Source organism: Panulirus ornatus, chromosome 18 (genome assembly GCF_036320965.1).
Source record: "Panulirus ornatus isolate Po-2019 chromosome 18, ASM3632096v1, whole genome shotgun sequence".
Classification (NCBI taxonomy): Eukaryota; Metazoa; Arthropoda; class Malacostraca; order Decapoda; family Palinuridae; genus Panulirus; species Panulirus ornatus.
The window spans coordinates 43,392,560-43,405,314 of NC_092241.1; the positions used below are offsets into that span (position 1 = coordinate 43,392,560).

A 12,755-nucleotide genomic window follows, 5' to 3' on the forward strand; every position below is an offset into this window, starting at 1 on the left:
ACCTTCCACAGAGCATCTCTATCAATTCTACCATATGCCTTCTCCAGATCCATAAATGCTACATACAAATCCATTTGCTTTTCTAAGTATTTCTCACATACATTCTTCAAAGCAAACACCTGATCCACACATCCTCTACCACTTCTGAAATCACACTGATCTTCCCCAATCTGATGCTCTGTACATACCTTTACCCTCTCAATCAATACCCTCCCATATAATTTACCAACAAACTTATACCTCTGTAATTTGAGCACTCACTCCTATCCCCTTTGCCTTTGTACAATGGCACTATGCAAGCATTCCGCCAATCCTCAGGTACCTCGCCATGAAGCATACATACATTAAATAACTTTACCAACCAGTCAACAATACAGTCACCCCCTTTTTTAATAAATTCCACTGCAATACCATCCTAACTCGCTGCCTTGCCGGATTTCATCTTCCGCAAAGCTTTTACTACCTCTTCTCTGTTTACCAAATCATTGTCCCTAACCATCTCACTTTGCACATCACCTCGACCAAAACACCCTATATCTGCCACTCTATCATCAAACACATTCAACAAACCTTCAAAATACTCACTCCATATCCTTCTCAAATCACCACTACTTGTTATCACCTCCCCATTACCCTCTTCACTGAAGTTCTCATTTGCTCCCTTGTCTTACGCACTTTATTTACCTCCTTCCAAAACATCTTTTTATTCTCCCTAAAATTTAATGATACTCTCTCACCTCAGCTCTCATTTGCCCTCTTTTTCACCTCTTGCACCTTTCTCTTGACCTCCTGCCTCTTTCATTTATACATCTCCCAATCATTTGCATTTTTTCCCAGCAAAAATCGTCCAAATGCCTCTCTCTTCTCTTTCACTAATAATCTTACTTCTTCATCCCACCACTCACTACCCTTTCTAATCAACCCATTTCCCACGCTTCTCATGCCACAAGCATCTTTTGTGTAAGCCATCACTGCTTCCCTAAATACATCCCATTCCTCCCCCACTCCCCTTACCTCCTTTGTTCTCACCTTTTTCCATTCTGTACTCAGTCTCTCCTGGTACTTTCTCACACAAGTCTTCTTCCCAAGCTCACTTACTCTCACCACTCTCTTCACCCCAACATTCTCTTTCTTTTCTGCAAACTCCTACAAATCTTCACCTTCGCCTCCACAAGATACTGATCAGACATCCCTCCAGTTGCACCTCTCAGCTATTAACATTAAAAAGTCTCTCTTTCGCACACCTAGGAAAAGACAACAAAGGCCCCATTCGTTCACACTCAGTCTCTAGTTATCATGCAATGATGCCCGAAACCACAGGTCCCTTTCCACACCCAGGCCCCACAGAACTTTCTATGGGTTACCCCAGACGCTTCACATGCCCTGATTCAATCCATTGACAGCAAGTCGACCCCGGTATACCACATCGATCCCATTAACTCTATTCCTTGCCCGCCTTTCACCCTCCTGCATGTTCAGGCCGCGATCACTCAAAATCTTTTTCACTCCATCTTTCCACCTCCAATTTGGTCTCCCACTTCTCATTCCCTCCACCTCCGACACATATATCCTCTTGGTCAATCTTTCCTCTCTCATTCTCTCCATGTGCTCAAACCATTTCAAAACACCCTCTTCTGCTCTCTCAACCACGCTCTTCTTATTTCCACACATCTCTCTTACCCTTACATTACTTATTGTCCTCAAACATCTCATTTCCAGCACATCCACCCTCCTGTGCACAACTCTATCCATAGCCCACGCCTCGCAACCATACAACATTGTTGGAACCACTATTCCTTCAAACATACCCATTTTTACTTTCGGATATAATGTTCTCGACTTCCACACATTCTTCAAGGCTCCCAGGATTTTCGCCCCCTCCCTCACCCTATGATTCACTTCCGCTTCCATGGTTCAATCCGCTGCCAGATCCACCCCCAGATATCTAAAACACTTTACTTACTCCAGTTTTTCTCCATTCAAACTTACCTTCCAATTGACTTGACCCTCAACCCTACTGTACCTAATAACCTTGCTCTTATTCACATTTACTCTTAACTTTCTTCTTTCACACATTTTACCAAACTCAGTCACCAGCTTCTGCAGTTTCTCACATGAATCAGCTACCAGCGCTGTATCATCAGTGAAGAACAACTGACGCACTTCCCAAGCTCTCTCATCCCCAATAGCCTGCATACTTGACCCTCTTTCCAAAACTCTTGCATTCACCTCCCTAACAACCCCATCCATAAACAAATTAAACAACCATGGAGACATTATACACCACTGCTGCAAACCTACATTCACTGAGAACCAATCACTTTCCTCTCTTCCTACACATACACATGCCTTGTTTGAGGACAATATGTGGTGTGAGGTGGTTTGATCGAGTAAGTAATGTAAGGGTAAGAGAGATGTGTGGAAATAAAAAGAGTGTGGTTGAGAGAGCAGAAGAGTGTGTTTTGATATGGTTTGGGCACATGGAGAGAATGAGTGAGGAAAGATTGACCAAGAGGATATATGTGTCGGAGGTGGAGGGAACGAGGAGAAGTGGGAGACCAAATTGGAGGTGGAAAGATGGAGTGAAAAAGATTTTGAGTGATCGGGGCCTGAACATGCAGGAGGGTGAAAGTCGGGCAAGGAATAGAGTGAATTGGATTGATGTGGTATACCGGGGTTGACGTGCTGTCAATGGATTGAATCAGGGCATGTAAAGCGTCTGGGGTAAACCATGGAAAGTTTTGTGGGGCCTGGATGTGGAAAGGGAGCTGTGGTTTCGGGCATTATTACATGGCAGCTGGAGACTGAGTGTGAATGAATGGGAGAGATAGGTAGTATGTTTGAGGAAAGGAACCTGGATGTTTTGGCTCTGAGTGAAACGAAGCTCAAGGGTAAAGGGGAAGAGTGGTTTGGGAATGTCTTGGGAGTAAAGTCAGGGGTTAGTGAGAGGACAAGAGCAAGGGAAGGAGTAGCACTACTCCTGAAACAGGAGTTGTGGGAGTATGTGATAGAATGAAAGAAAGTAAATCCTAGATTGATATGGGTAAAACTGAAAGTTGATGGAGAGAGATGGGTGATTATTGGTGCATATGCACCTGGGCATGAGAAGAAAGATCATGAGAGGCAAGTGTTTTGGGAGCAGCTGAATGAGTGTGTTAGTGGTTTTGATGCACAAGACCGGGTTATAGTGATGGGTGATTTGAATGCAAAGGTGAGTAATGTGGCAGTTGAGGGAATAATTGGTATACATGGGGTGTTCAGTGTTGTAAATGGAAATGGTGAAGAGCTTGTAGATTTATGTGCTGAAAAAGGACTGGTGATTGGGAATACCTGGTTTAAAAAGCGAGATATACATAAGTGAACTCATGGTGAGGTGCCTGAGGATTGGCGGAATGCGTGCATAGTGCCATTGTACAAAGGCAAAGGGGATAAGAGTGAGTGCTCAAATTACAGAGGTATAAGTTTGTTGAGTATTCCTGGTAAATTATATGGGAGGGTATTGATTGAGAGGGTGAAGGCATGTACAGAGCATCAGATTGGGGAAGAGCAGTGTGGTTTCAGAAGTGGTAGAGGATGTGTGGATCAGGTGTTTGCTTTGAAGAATGTATGTGAGAAATACTTAGAAAAGCAAATGGATTTGTATGTAGCATTTATGGATCTGGAGAAGGCATATGATAGAGTTGATAGAGATGCTCTGTGGAAGGTATTAAGAATATATGGTGTGGGAGGCAAGTTGTTAGAAGCAGTGAAAAGTTTTTATCGAGGATGTAAGGCATGTGTACGTGTAGGAAGAGAGGAAAGTGATTGGTTCTCAGTGAATGTAGGTTTGCGGCAGGGGTGTGTGATGTCTCCATGGTTGTTTAATTTGTTTATGGATGGGGTTGTTAGGGAGGTGAATGCAAGAGTTTTGGAAAGAGGGGAAAGTATGAAGTCTGTTGTGGTTGAGAGAGCTTGGGAAGTGAGTCAGTTGTTGTTCGCTGATGATACAGCGCTGGTGGCTGATTCATGTGAGAAACTGCAGAAGCTGGTGACTGAGTTTGGTAAAGTGTGTGAAAGAGGAAAGTTAAGAGTAAATGTGAATAAGAGCAAGGTTATTAGGTACAGTAGGGTTGAGGGTCAAGTCAATTGGGAGGTGAGTTTGAATGGAGAAAAACTGGAGGAAATGAAGTGTTTTAGATATCTGGGAGTGGATCTGGCAGCGGATGGAACCATGGAAGCGAAAGTGGATCATAGGGTGGGGTGGGGGCGAAAATTCTGGGAGCCTTGAAGAATGTGTGGAAGTCGAGAACATTATCTCGGAAAGCAAAAATCGGTATGTTTGAAGGAATAGTGGTTCCAACAATGTTGTATGGTTGCGAGGCGTGGGCTATGGATAGAGTGGTGCGCAGGAGGATGGATGTGCTGGAAATGAGATGTTTGAGGACAATGTGTGGTGTGAGGTGGTTTGATCGAGTAAGTAACATAAGGGTAAGAGAGATGTGTGGAAATAAAAAGAGCGTGGTTGAGAGAGCAGAAGAGGGTGTTTTGAAATGGTTTGGGCACATGGAGAGAATGAGTGAGGAAAGATTGACCAAGAGGATATATGTGTCGGAGGTGGAGGGAACGAGGAGAAGAGGGAGACCAAATTGGAGGTGGAAAGATGGAGTGAAAAAGATTTTGTGTGATCGGGGCCTGAACATGCAGGAGGGTGAAAGGAGGGCAAGGAATAGAGTGAATTGGAGCGATGTGCTATACCGGGGTTGACGTGCTGTCAGTGGATTGAATCAGAGCATGTGAAGCGTCTTGGGTAAACCATGGAAAGCTATGTAGGTATGTATATTTGCGTGTGTGGACGTATGTATATACATGTGTATGGGGGTGGGTTGGGCCACATCTTTCGTCTGTTTCCTTGCGCTACCTCGCAAATGCGGGAGACAGCGACAAAGCAAAAAAAAACAAAAACAAAAAAACGTATGTAAGTAGGAGAGATGGCCAGAGAGCATCATTGGATTAAGTGTTAATTGACAGGCGCGCGAAAGAGAGACTTTTGGATGTTAATGTGCTGAGAGGTGTAACTGGAGGGATGTCTGATCATTATCTTATGGAGGCGAAGGTGAAGATTTGTAGGGGTTTTCAGAAATGAAGAGAGAATGTTGGGGTAAAGAGGGTGGTGAGAGTAAGTGAGCTTGGGAAGGAGACTTGTGTGAGGAAGTACCAGGAGAGACTGAGTACAGAATGGAAAAAAGTGAGAACAAAGGAGGTAAGGGGAGTGGGGGAGGAATGGGATGTATTTAGGGAAGCAGTGATGGCTTGCACAAAAGATGCTTGTGGCATGAGAAGCGTGGGAGGTGGGTTGATTAGAAAGGGTAGTGAGTGGTGGGATGAAGAAGTAAGATTATTAGTGAAAAAGAAGAGAGAGGCACTTGGACGATTTTTGCAGGGAAAAAATGCAAATGAGTGAGAGATGTATAAAAGAAAGAGACAAGAGGTCAAGAGAAAGGTACAAGAGGTGAAAAAGAGGGCAAATGATAGTTGGGGTGAGAGAGTATCATTAAATTTTAGGGAGAATAAAAAGATGTTCTGGAAGGAGGTAAATAAAGTGCGTAAGACAAGGGAGCAAATGGGAACTTCAGTGAAGGGGGCTAATGGGGAGGTGATAACAAGTAGTGGTGATGTGAGAAGGAGATGGAGTGAGTATTTTGAAGGTTTGTTGAGTGTGTTTGATGATAGAGTGGCAGATATAGGGTGTTTTGGTCGAGGTGGTGTGCAAAGTGAGAGGGTTAGTGAAAATGATTTGGCAAACATAGAAGAGGTAGTAAAAGCTTTGCGGAAGATGAAAGCCGGCAAGGCAGCAGGTTTGAATGGTATTGCAGTGGAATTTATTAAAAAAGGGGGTGACTGTATTGTTGACTGGTTGGTAAGGTTATTCAATGTCTGTATAATTCATGGTGACGTACCTGAGGATTGGTGGAATGCGTGCATAGTGCCATTGTACAAAGGCAAAGGGGATAAGAGTGAGTGCTCAAATCACAGAGGTATAAGTTTGTTGAGTATTCCTGGTAAATTATATGGGAGGGTATTGATTGAGCAGGTGAAGGCATGTACAGAGCATCAGATTGGGGAAGAGCAGTGTGGTTTCAGAAGTGGTAGAGGATGCGTGAATCAGGTGTTTGCTTTGAAGAATGTATGTGAGAAATACTTAGAAAAACAAATGGATTTGTATGTAGCATTTATGGATCTGGAGAAGGCATATGATAGAGTTGATAGAGATGCTCTGTGGAAGGTTTTAAGAATATATGGTGTGGGAGGCAAGTTGTTATAAGCAGTGAAAAGTTTTTATCGAGGATGTAAGGCATGTGTACGTGTAGGAAGAGAGGAAAGTGATTGGTTCTCAGTGAATGTTGGTTTGCAGCAGGGGTGTGTGATGTCTCCATGGTTGTTGAATTTGTTTATGGATGGGGTTGTTAGGGAGGTGAATGCAAGCGTTTTGGAAAGAGGGTTAAGTATGAAGTCTGTTGTGGATGAGAGAGCTTGGGAAGTGAGTCAGTTGTTGTTCGCTGATGATAAAGCGCTGGTGGCTGATTCATGTGAAAAACTGCAGAAGCTGGTGACTGAGTTTGGGAAAGTGTGTGAAAGAAGAAAGTTAAGAGTAAATGTGAATAAGAGCAAGGTTATCAGGTACAGTAGGGTTGAGGGTCAAGTCAATTGAGAGGTAAGTTTGAATGGAGAAAAACTGGAGGAAGTAAAGTGTTTTAGATATCTGGGAGTGGATTTGGCAGTGGATGGAACCATGGAAGCGGAAGTGAATCATAGGGTGGGGGAGGGGGCGAAAGTTCTGGGAGCGTTGAAGAATGTGTGGAAGTCGAGAACATTATCTCGGAAAGCAAAAATGGGTATGTTTGAAGGAATAGGGGTTCTGACAGTGTTATATGGTTGCAAGGCGTGGGCTATGGATAGAGTTGTGCGGATGAGGGTGGATGTGCTGGAAATAAGATTTTTGAGGACAATGTGTGGTGTGAGGTGGTTTGATCGAGTAAGTAATAATAGAGTAAGAGAGATGTGTGGTAATAAAAAAAAGTGTGGTTGAGAGAGCAGAAGAGGGTGTTCTGATATAGTTTGGTCACATGGAGAGAATGAGTGAGGAAAGAGTGACCAAGAGGATATATGTGTCAGAGGTGGCGGAAAGAGAAGTGGGAGACCAAATTGGAGGTGGAAAGATGGATTGAAAAAGATTTTGAGTGATAGCGGCCTGAACATGCAGGAGGGTGAAAGGTGTGCAAGGAATTGAGTGAATTGGAACAAAGTGGTATACCGGGGTCGACGTGCTGTCAATGGATTGAACCAGAGCATGTGAGCGTCTGGGGTAAACAATGGAAAGTTCTGTGGAGCCTGGATTTGGAAAGGGAGCTGTGGTTTTGGTGCATTATTACGTGACAGGTAGAGACTGAGTGTGAACGAACGTGGCCTTTGTTGTCTTTTCCTAGCGCTACCTTGTGCACATGAGTGGGGAGGGGGTTGTTATTTCATGTGTGGCGGGGTGGCGATGGGAATGAATAAAGGCAGACATTATGAATTATGTATATGTTTATATATGTATATGTCTGTGTGTGTATATATATGTATACGTTGAGATGTATAGGTATGTATATACATGTGTGTGTGGATGGGTTGGGCCATTCTTTCGTCTGTTTCCTTGCGCTACCTCCCTAACGTGTGAGACCGCGACAAAGGAAAATAAATAAATAATAAATAAAATATATATATATAATTTTTTTTTCATTATTACACTGAATCGCTCTCTCCCACATTATTGAGGTAGCGTAAGGAAACAGACGAATGAAAAGCTAAAACCCACCCACATACACATGTATATACATAGACGCCCACACATGCACATATACATACCTATATATTTCAATGTATACATACACAAACATATACATATATACACATGTACATATTGATACTTGCTGCCTTCATCCATTCCTATAGCCACCCTGCCACACATGAAATAGCACTCCCATTCCCGTATGTGCAAGGTAGCCCTAGGAAAAGACAACAACGGCCACATTCATTCACAATCAGTCTCTAGCTGTCATGTGTGATGGCACCGAAACCACAGCTCCCTTTCCACATACAGGCCTCACAAAACTTTCCATGATTTACCCCAGACGCTTCACATGCCCTGGTTCAATCCATTGACAACAAATCGACCCAACCCCGGTACACCACATCGTTCCAATTCACTCTATTCCTTGCACGCCTTTCACCCTCCTGTATGTTCAGACCCCAATTCCTTAAAATCTTTTCCACTCCATCCTTCCACCTCCAATTTGGTCTCCCACTTCTCCTCATTCCCTCTACCACAGACACATATATCCTCTATTTCAATCTTTCCTCACTCATTCGCTCCATGTGACGAAACCATTTCCATACACCTTCTTCTGCTCTCTCAACCACACTCTTTTCATTACCACACATCTCTCTTACCCTTTCATTACTTACTCGATCAAACCACCTCACACCAAATATTGTCGTCAAACATTTCACTTCCAACACATCCATTCTCCTCTGTACAACCCTATCTATAGCCCATATTTGCAACCATATAACACTGTTGGATCCAATATTCCTTCAAACATACCCATTTTGGCTCTCTGAGATAATGTTCTCGCCTTCCATACATTCTTCAACGTTCCTAAAAATCTTCACCACCTACCCCACCCTGTGACTCACTTCCACTTCCATGGTTCCATCCTCTGCTAAATCCACTCCTAGATGTCTAGACACTTCACTTCCTCCAGTTTTTCTCCATTCATACTTACCTCCCAATTAACTAGTCCCTTAACCCTACTGAACCTAATCTCCTTGCTCTTATTCACATTTGCTCTCAGCTTTCTTCTTTCACACGTTATCAAACTCAGTCACCAACCTCTGCAGTTTCTCACCCGAATCAGCAACCAGTGCTGTATCATCAGCGAACAACAACTGACTCACTTCCCAAGCCCTCTCATCTATAACAGACTGCATACTTGCCCCTCTCTCCCAAACTCTTGCATTCACCTCCCTAACAACCTCATCCATAAACAAATTAACAATCATGGAGACATCATGCACCCCAACCGCAAACTGACATTCACTTGGAACCAATCACTTTCTTCTCTTCCTACTTGTACACATACCTTACATCCTTGCTAAAAACTTTTCACTGCTTCGAGCAACTTACCTTAATACCTTCCAAAAAGCATCTCTATCAACTTTATTGTATGCCTTCTCCAGGTCCATAAATGCTACATACAAATCCATCTGTTTTTGTAAGTATTTCTCACATACATTCTTCAAAGCAAACACCTGATCCACACATCCTCTACCCTTTCTGAAACCACACTGCTCTTCCCCAGTCTGATGCTCTGTATATGCCTTTATCTTCTCAATCAATACAAACTTATACCTCTGTAATTTGAACACTCACCTTTATCCCCTTTGCCTTTGTACATTGGCGCTATGCATGCATTCTGCCAATCCTCAGGCACTTCACCATGAATCATACATACATTGAATATCCTTACCAACCAGTAAACAATAGTCACCACCTTATTCTAATAAATTCCACAGCAATATCATCCAAACCTGCCGCCTTGCCGGCTTTCATCTTCCACAATGCTTTCACTAATCTTCTCTGTTCACATATATTTATGTGTATGTGTGTATTGTACACATATGTGTATATGAGTGGATGTGTCTATCTCTGTCAGTTTCCTGGTGCAACTTTACTAATGTGGGAAACAGCAATCAAGTATGAAAACAATATATATAACCTATCCTGAGCCAGGTAACCAGTTTATAGACCAACCCTTAAGGGTGTATGAACACCTTGGGTTGACTGTGGACTAACTGCTGCAACCAGGATTTGAACCTTGTGCTTGACCATGGCTGACCCATGAATGTAAGGTCAGAAACACTAACTGCTACACCACGGAAAGGATGTAAAGAAGTAAAGAAGTACTTTTAAAGATAATACCAGTGAATGAATGGAATAAATTGAATTACGAAGCAGTAACAGTGGAATGTACAGAAAACCAAAAAAAATGAATGAAAGTGAAGATGATTAAAAAGATGGAGCCCCACCAGTGTAAAACTCGTTACTTGTGCAGTACACAATGGTAATTACAAAAGCTAATAAAATATGGATATGCACTTCACTTTATTTTATAACAATCATAATCATTGCTTCAATGTCTTCATGCATACAAATCCACAGACAATAAATATGAAAGACTTCACACAAAAATAAACATCAAAAAATAAGCACTTGCCCGTGACTGATGTTTTATTCACTCGACTGATTAGCTGATAACCCGTATGTATATTTCCCATTTGGTCACTGCCTCCTATCTGAAATAAAGCTCATACATGTTATTTACAACAGTTAAATTATCTAGTGATGGGCAATTTAAATGTGAATGCAAGTAATGTGGCAGTTAAAGATTAAGATAAAATGAGAAAGAAAGAAAACACAATTGAGAAAAAACATTGCAGAAAAGGTTAGTAACTGTTTTATGAATTTACCTGAAGAAAAGAGTCATTACAGAATTAGGTTTGAGTACTCACTGGGAAAAAACTATTGACATAAAGAGGATATGTCCAGTAATGAATAATTAATTTCAAAACGCATTTCCTAAAAAATAAAGGAAAAAAGTATGACCAGATCGAGTTGCAAATTTGACAATGGAAAGCATGAAAATCATTACATTTGTTACAGGTTCATGAAGAAACAAGACCCATGCAAGACACATGACCCCCAAAAGAACTTGTCTGATGTGATTTGGTGTTTGGTGATATCCTTGTGCGTCATAAAAGATTACTCAAAAAATTAATTTTGAAGCATAAGTTGGTTTTTCTGCCAGAATGGCAGATGCTGTGAGAAAGATGGAACCCAAGAAATTCCCAATGTGTGACATAATTCACCAGCCTAGAGCATGGCTGTGTTTCCTCCAGCATCCCTTTCTTGTGAATGGGCTAGCTGACATCACTACAATGAATAAAAGTGGGTAGCATATAACCTTACTGAGAGAGTTAGAAAACCTATCTACTTTTGAGTATCTATGATGATAATCAGTGATGAGGCAGGGCTTGAGTATGGCATTGGCCATAAATGATAGTCATATGACAACACATACTGCATAGCAGTCAATCTTAGGTTCGTTTAGAACCAATATTTTGCCATATGTATATTCTTCCTTTAAAACCATCTTTTTTTTTTTTTTTACTCCATCTGGCAAAACTTAGAACTCTATCTTTTTCATTACCTTTTCAAATAATTTCAAATGTTGTCTTTTTATGAATTCCAAAGAATCTTGTTGATCTGACTATTTGTTTCTCCCTACCATGAACCAAATAGTTCTAGTAAAATTCTAATTTTTTCCAATCTGTTACCATGCATAAATTACCATCCTCTTCTCTTTAAGCAATGTAGTTCAAGTGCTTTCAGCCTTTCATTTCATGATAGTCCATATATTTCCTTCTCTCAATTTTGCCTGTAAAGCTTCATTTTATTAACTTATCTTATTATTGAAGACCATAAAACAAAGCAACAAATTTGACTTTACCAGAAGCAAAAAAATACTGTAAAATTTTTGCTGTTTCTTTTTTTCTTGCCAGGTGTCAACAATGTGACCCAGGACAATGAAAATGTGTTTGAAATGATCTGATCCAGCCATATACATCTTCATTATGTTTCCCAGCTTTTGACCTGGTCTATAAGAGAAAGGTTTACACCTATGGTGTAGAGAATATGGCCTTTGACCTGACCCTAATGAGTCAAGTCAAAAGCTAGCAGGTCAAACCCTGGTATACTGACGATGCTTTTGACCTGATTCATAAAATTCAGGTCAAATGCACATTTTCTATATCATTTTTGGTTTTCAAGCTGATCCTTAGTGGTCAAATACAGTGAAGAAGTATGACCTGACTTACAAGTCAGGTTAAAAGCATCTTCACTAAACTCCAACAGGCCTTTCACCTGACTCATGAGGGTCACTTCAAAGGATGATGATGTTAAGGGTACAGTAAGGATGAAGATGCACGAAAAATGGCCTTTGACATGACCTTAAGAGTGGGCTGAAGGTAAGGAAGTGGCAAAGATGGCCTTTGACTTGACTCAATAAGGTTACATTTAAGGCTGGTGTGAGTAAAACCATTTTTGTGAAGATGCATCTTGTCGAGTTAACAGAATATTCATTATACACCTACTGGCTTTTGACTTAACCCATGAAGGTCAAGCAAAGGCCAATAGGGTCAAGGGTGTAGAAGGATGAGGGTGCAGTGATGATGAGGGGTGTACGAACATGGCCTTTGACTTGACCCATAAGGATCAGGTGATATTAGCTTGGTGAACTTGGGAAATCAATGTCACAGCTAGGTGGAGACAATCTAGAATACAGGTGATATGGTGAGATGGGCAAGGAAAATGTTTAACCCCATAACTCTTGATGATATTTCCATGAGCCTGACAACTCTGTATGTAAATCTATGTACTGAGTTTCATGCCTCTATTTCAGGCCCACCTGCCAAGCCTTGGTGGCTTCCACAATGGCAGTGCACATATTTTAACATCATAGTTAGTCATCCTCTGGCCATCCTAAGGACAGGACATTCTTCTGAGTTTTTTGAGAAGGAAAGTGAATGTTTTTTGGTGCATTCAGAAACCCAAGCAGATGATCCTGAATTACTCAAAGATGATGATCTCTCTTCAGTTCATGTGGAGATCAATTTTA

At 41.6% G+C, this 12,755-nt stretch overlaps 1 protein-coding gene across 2 annotated transcripts in view; it reads right to left on the reverse strand.

Annotated features, from left to right (window-relative positions):
• Positions 1 to 12,755, reverse strand: part of TyrRS-m (Tyrosine--tRNA ligase, mitochondrial) — a 196,533-nt gene that overhangs the window by 115,687 nt on the left and 68,091 nt on the right. For both annotated transcript variants that reach the window (XM_071673002.1, XM_071673004.1), the window contains exon 6: positions 10,296 to 10,374. In XM_071673002.1, coding sequence (XP_071529103.1) covers positions 10,296 to 10,374 — 79 coding nt within the window. The remainder of the gene's footprint in view (positions 1 to 10,295; positions 10,375 to 12,755) is intronic.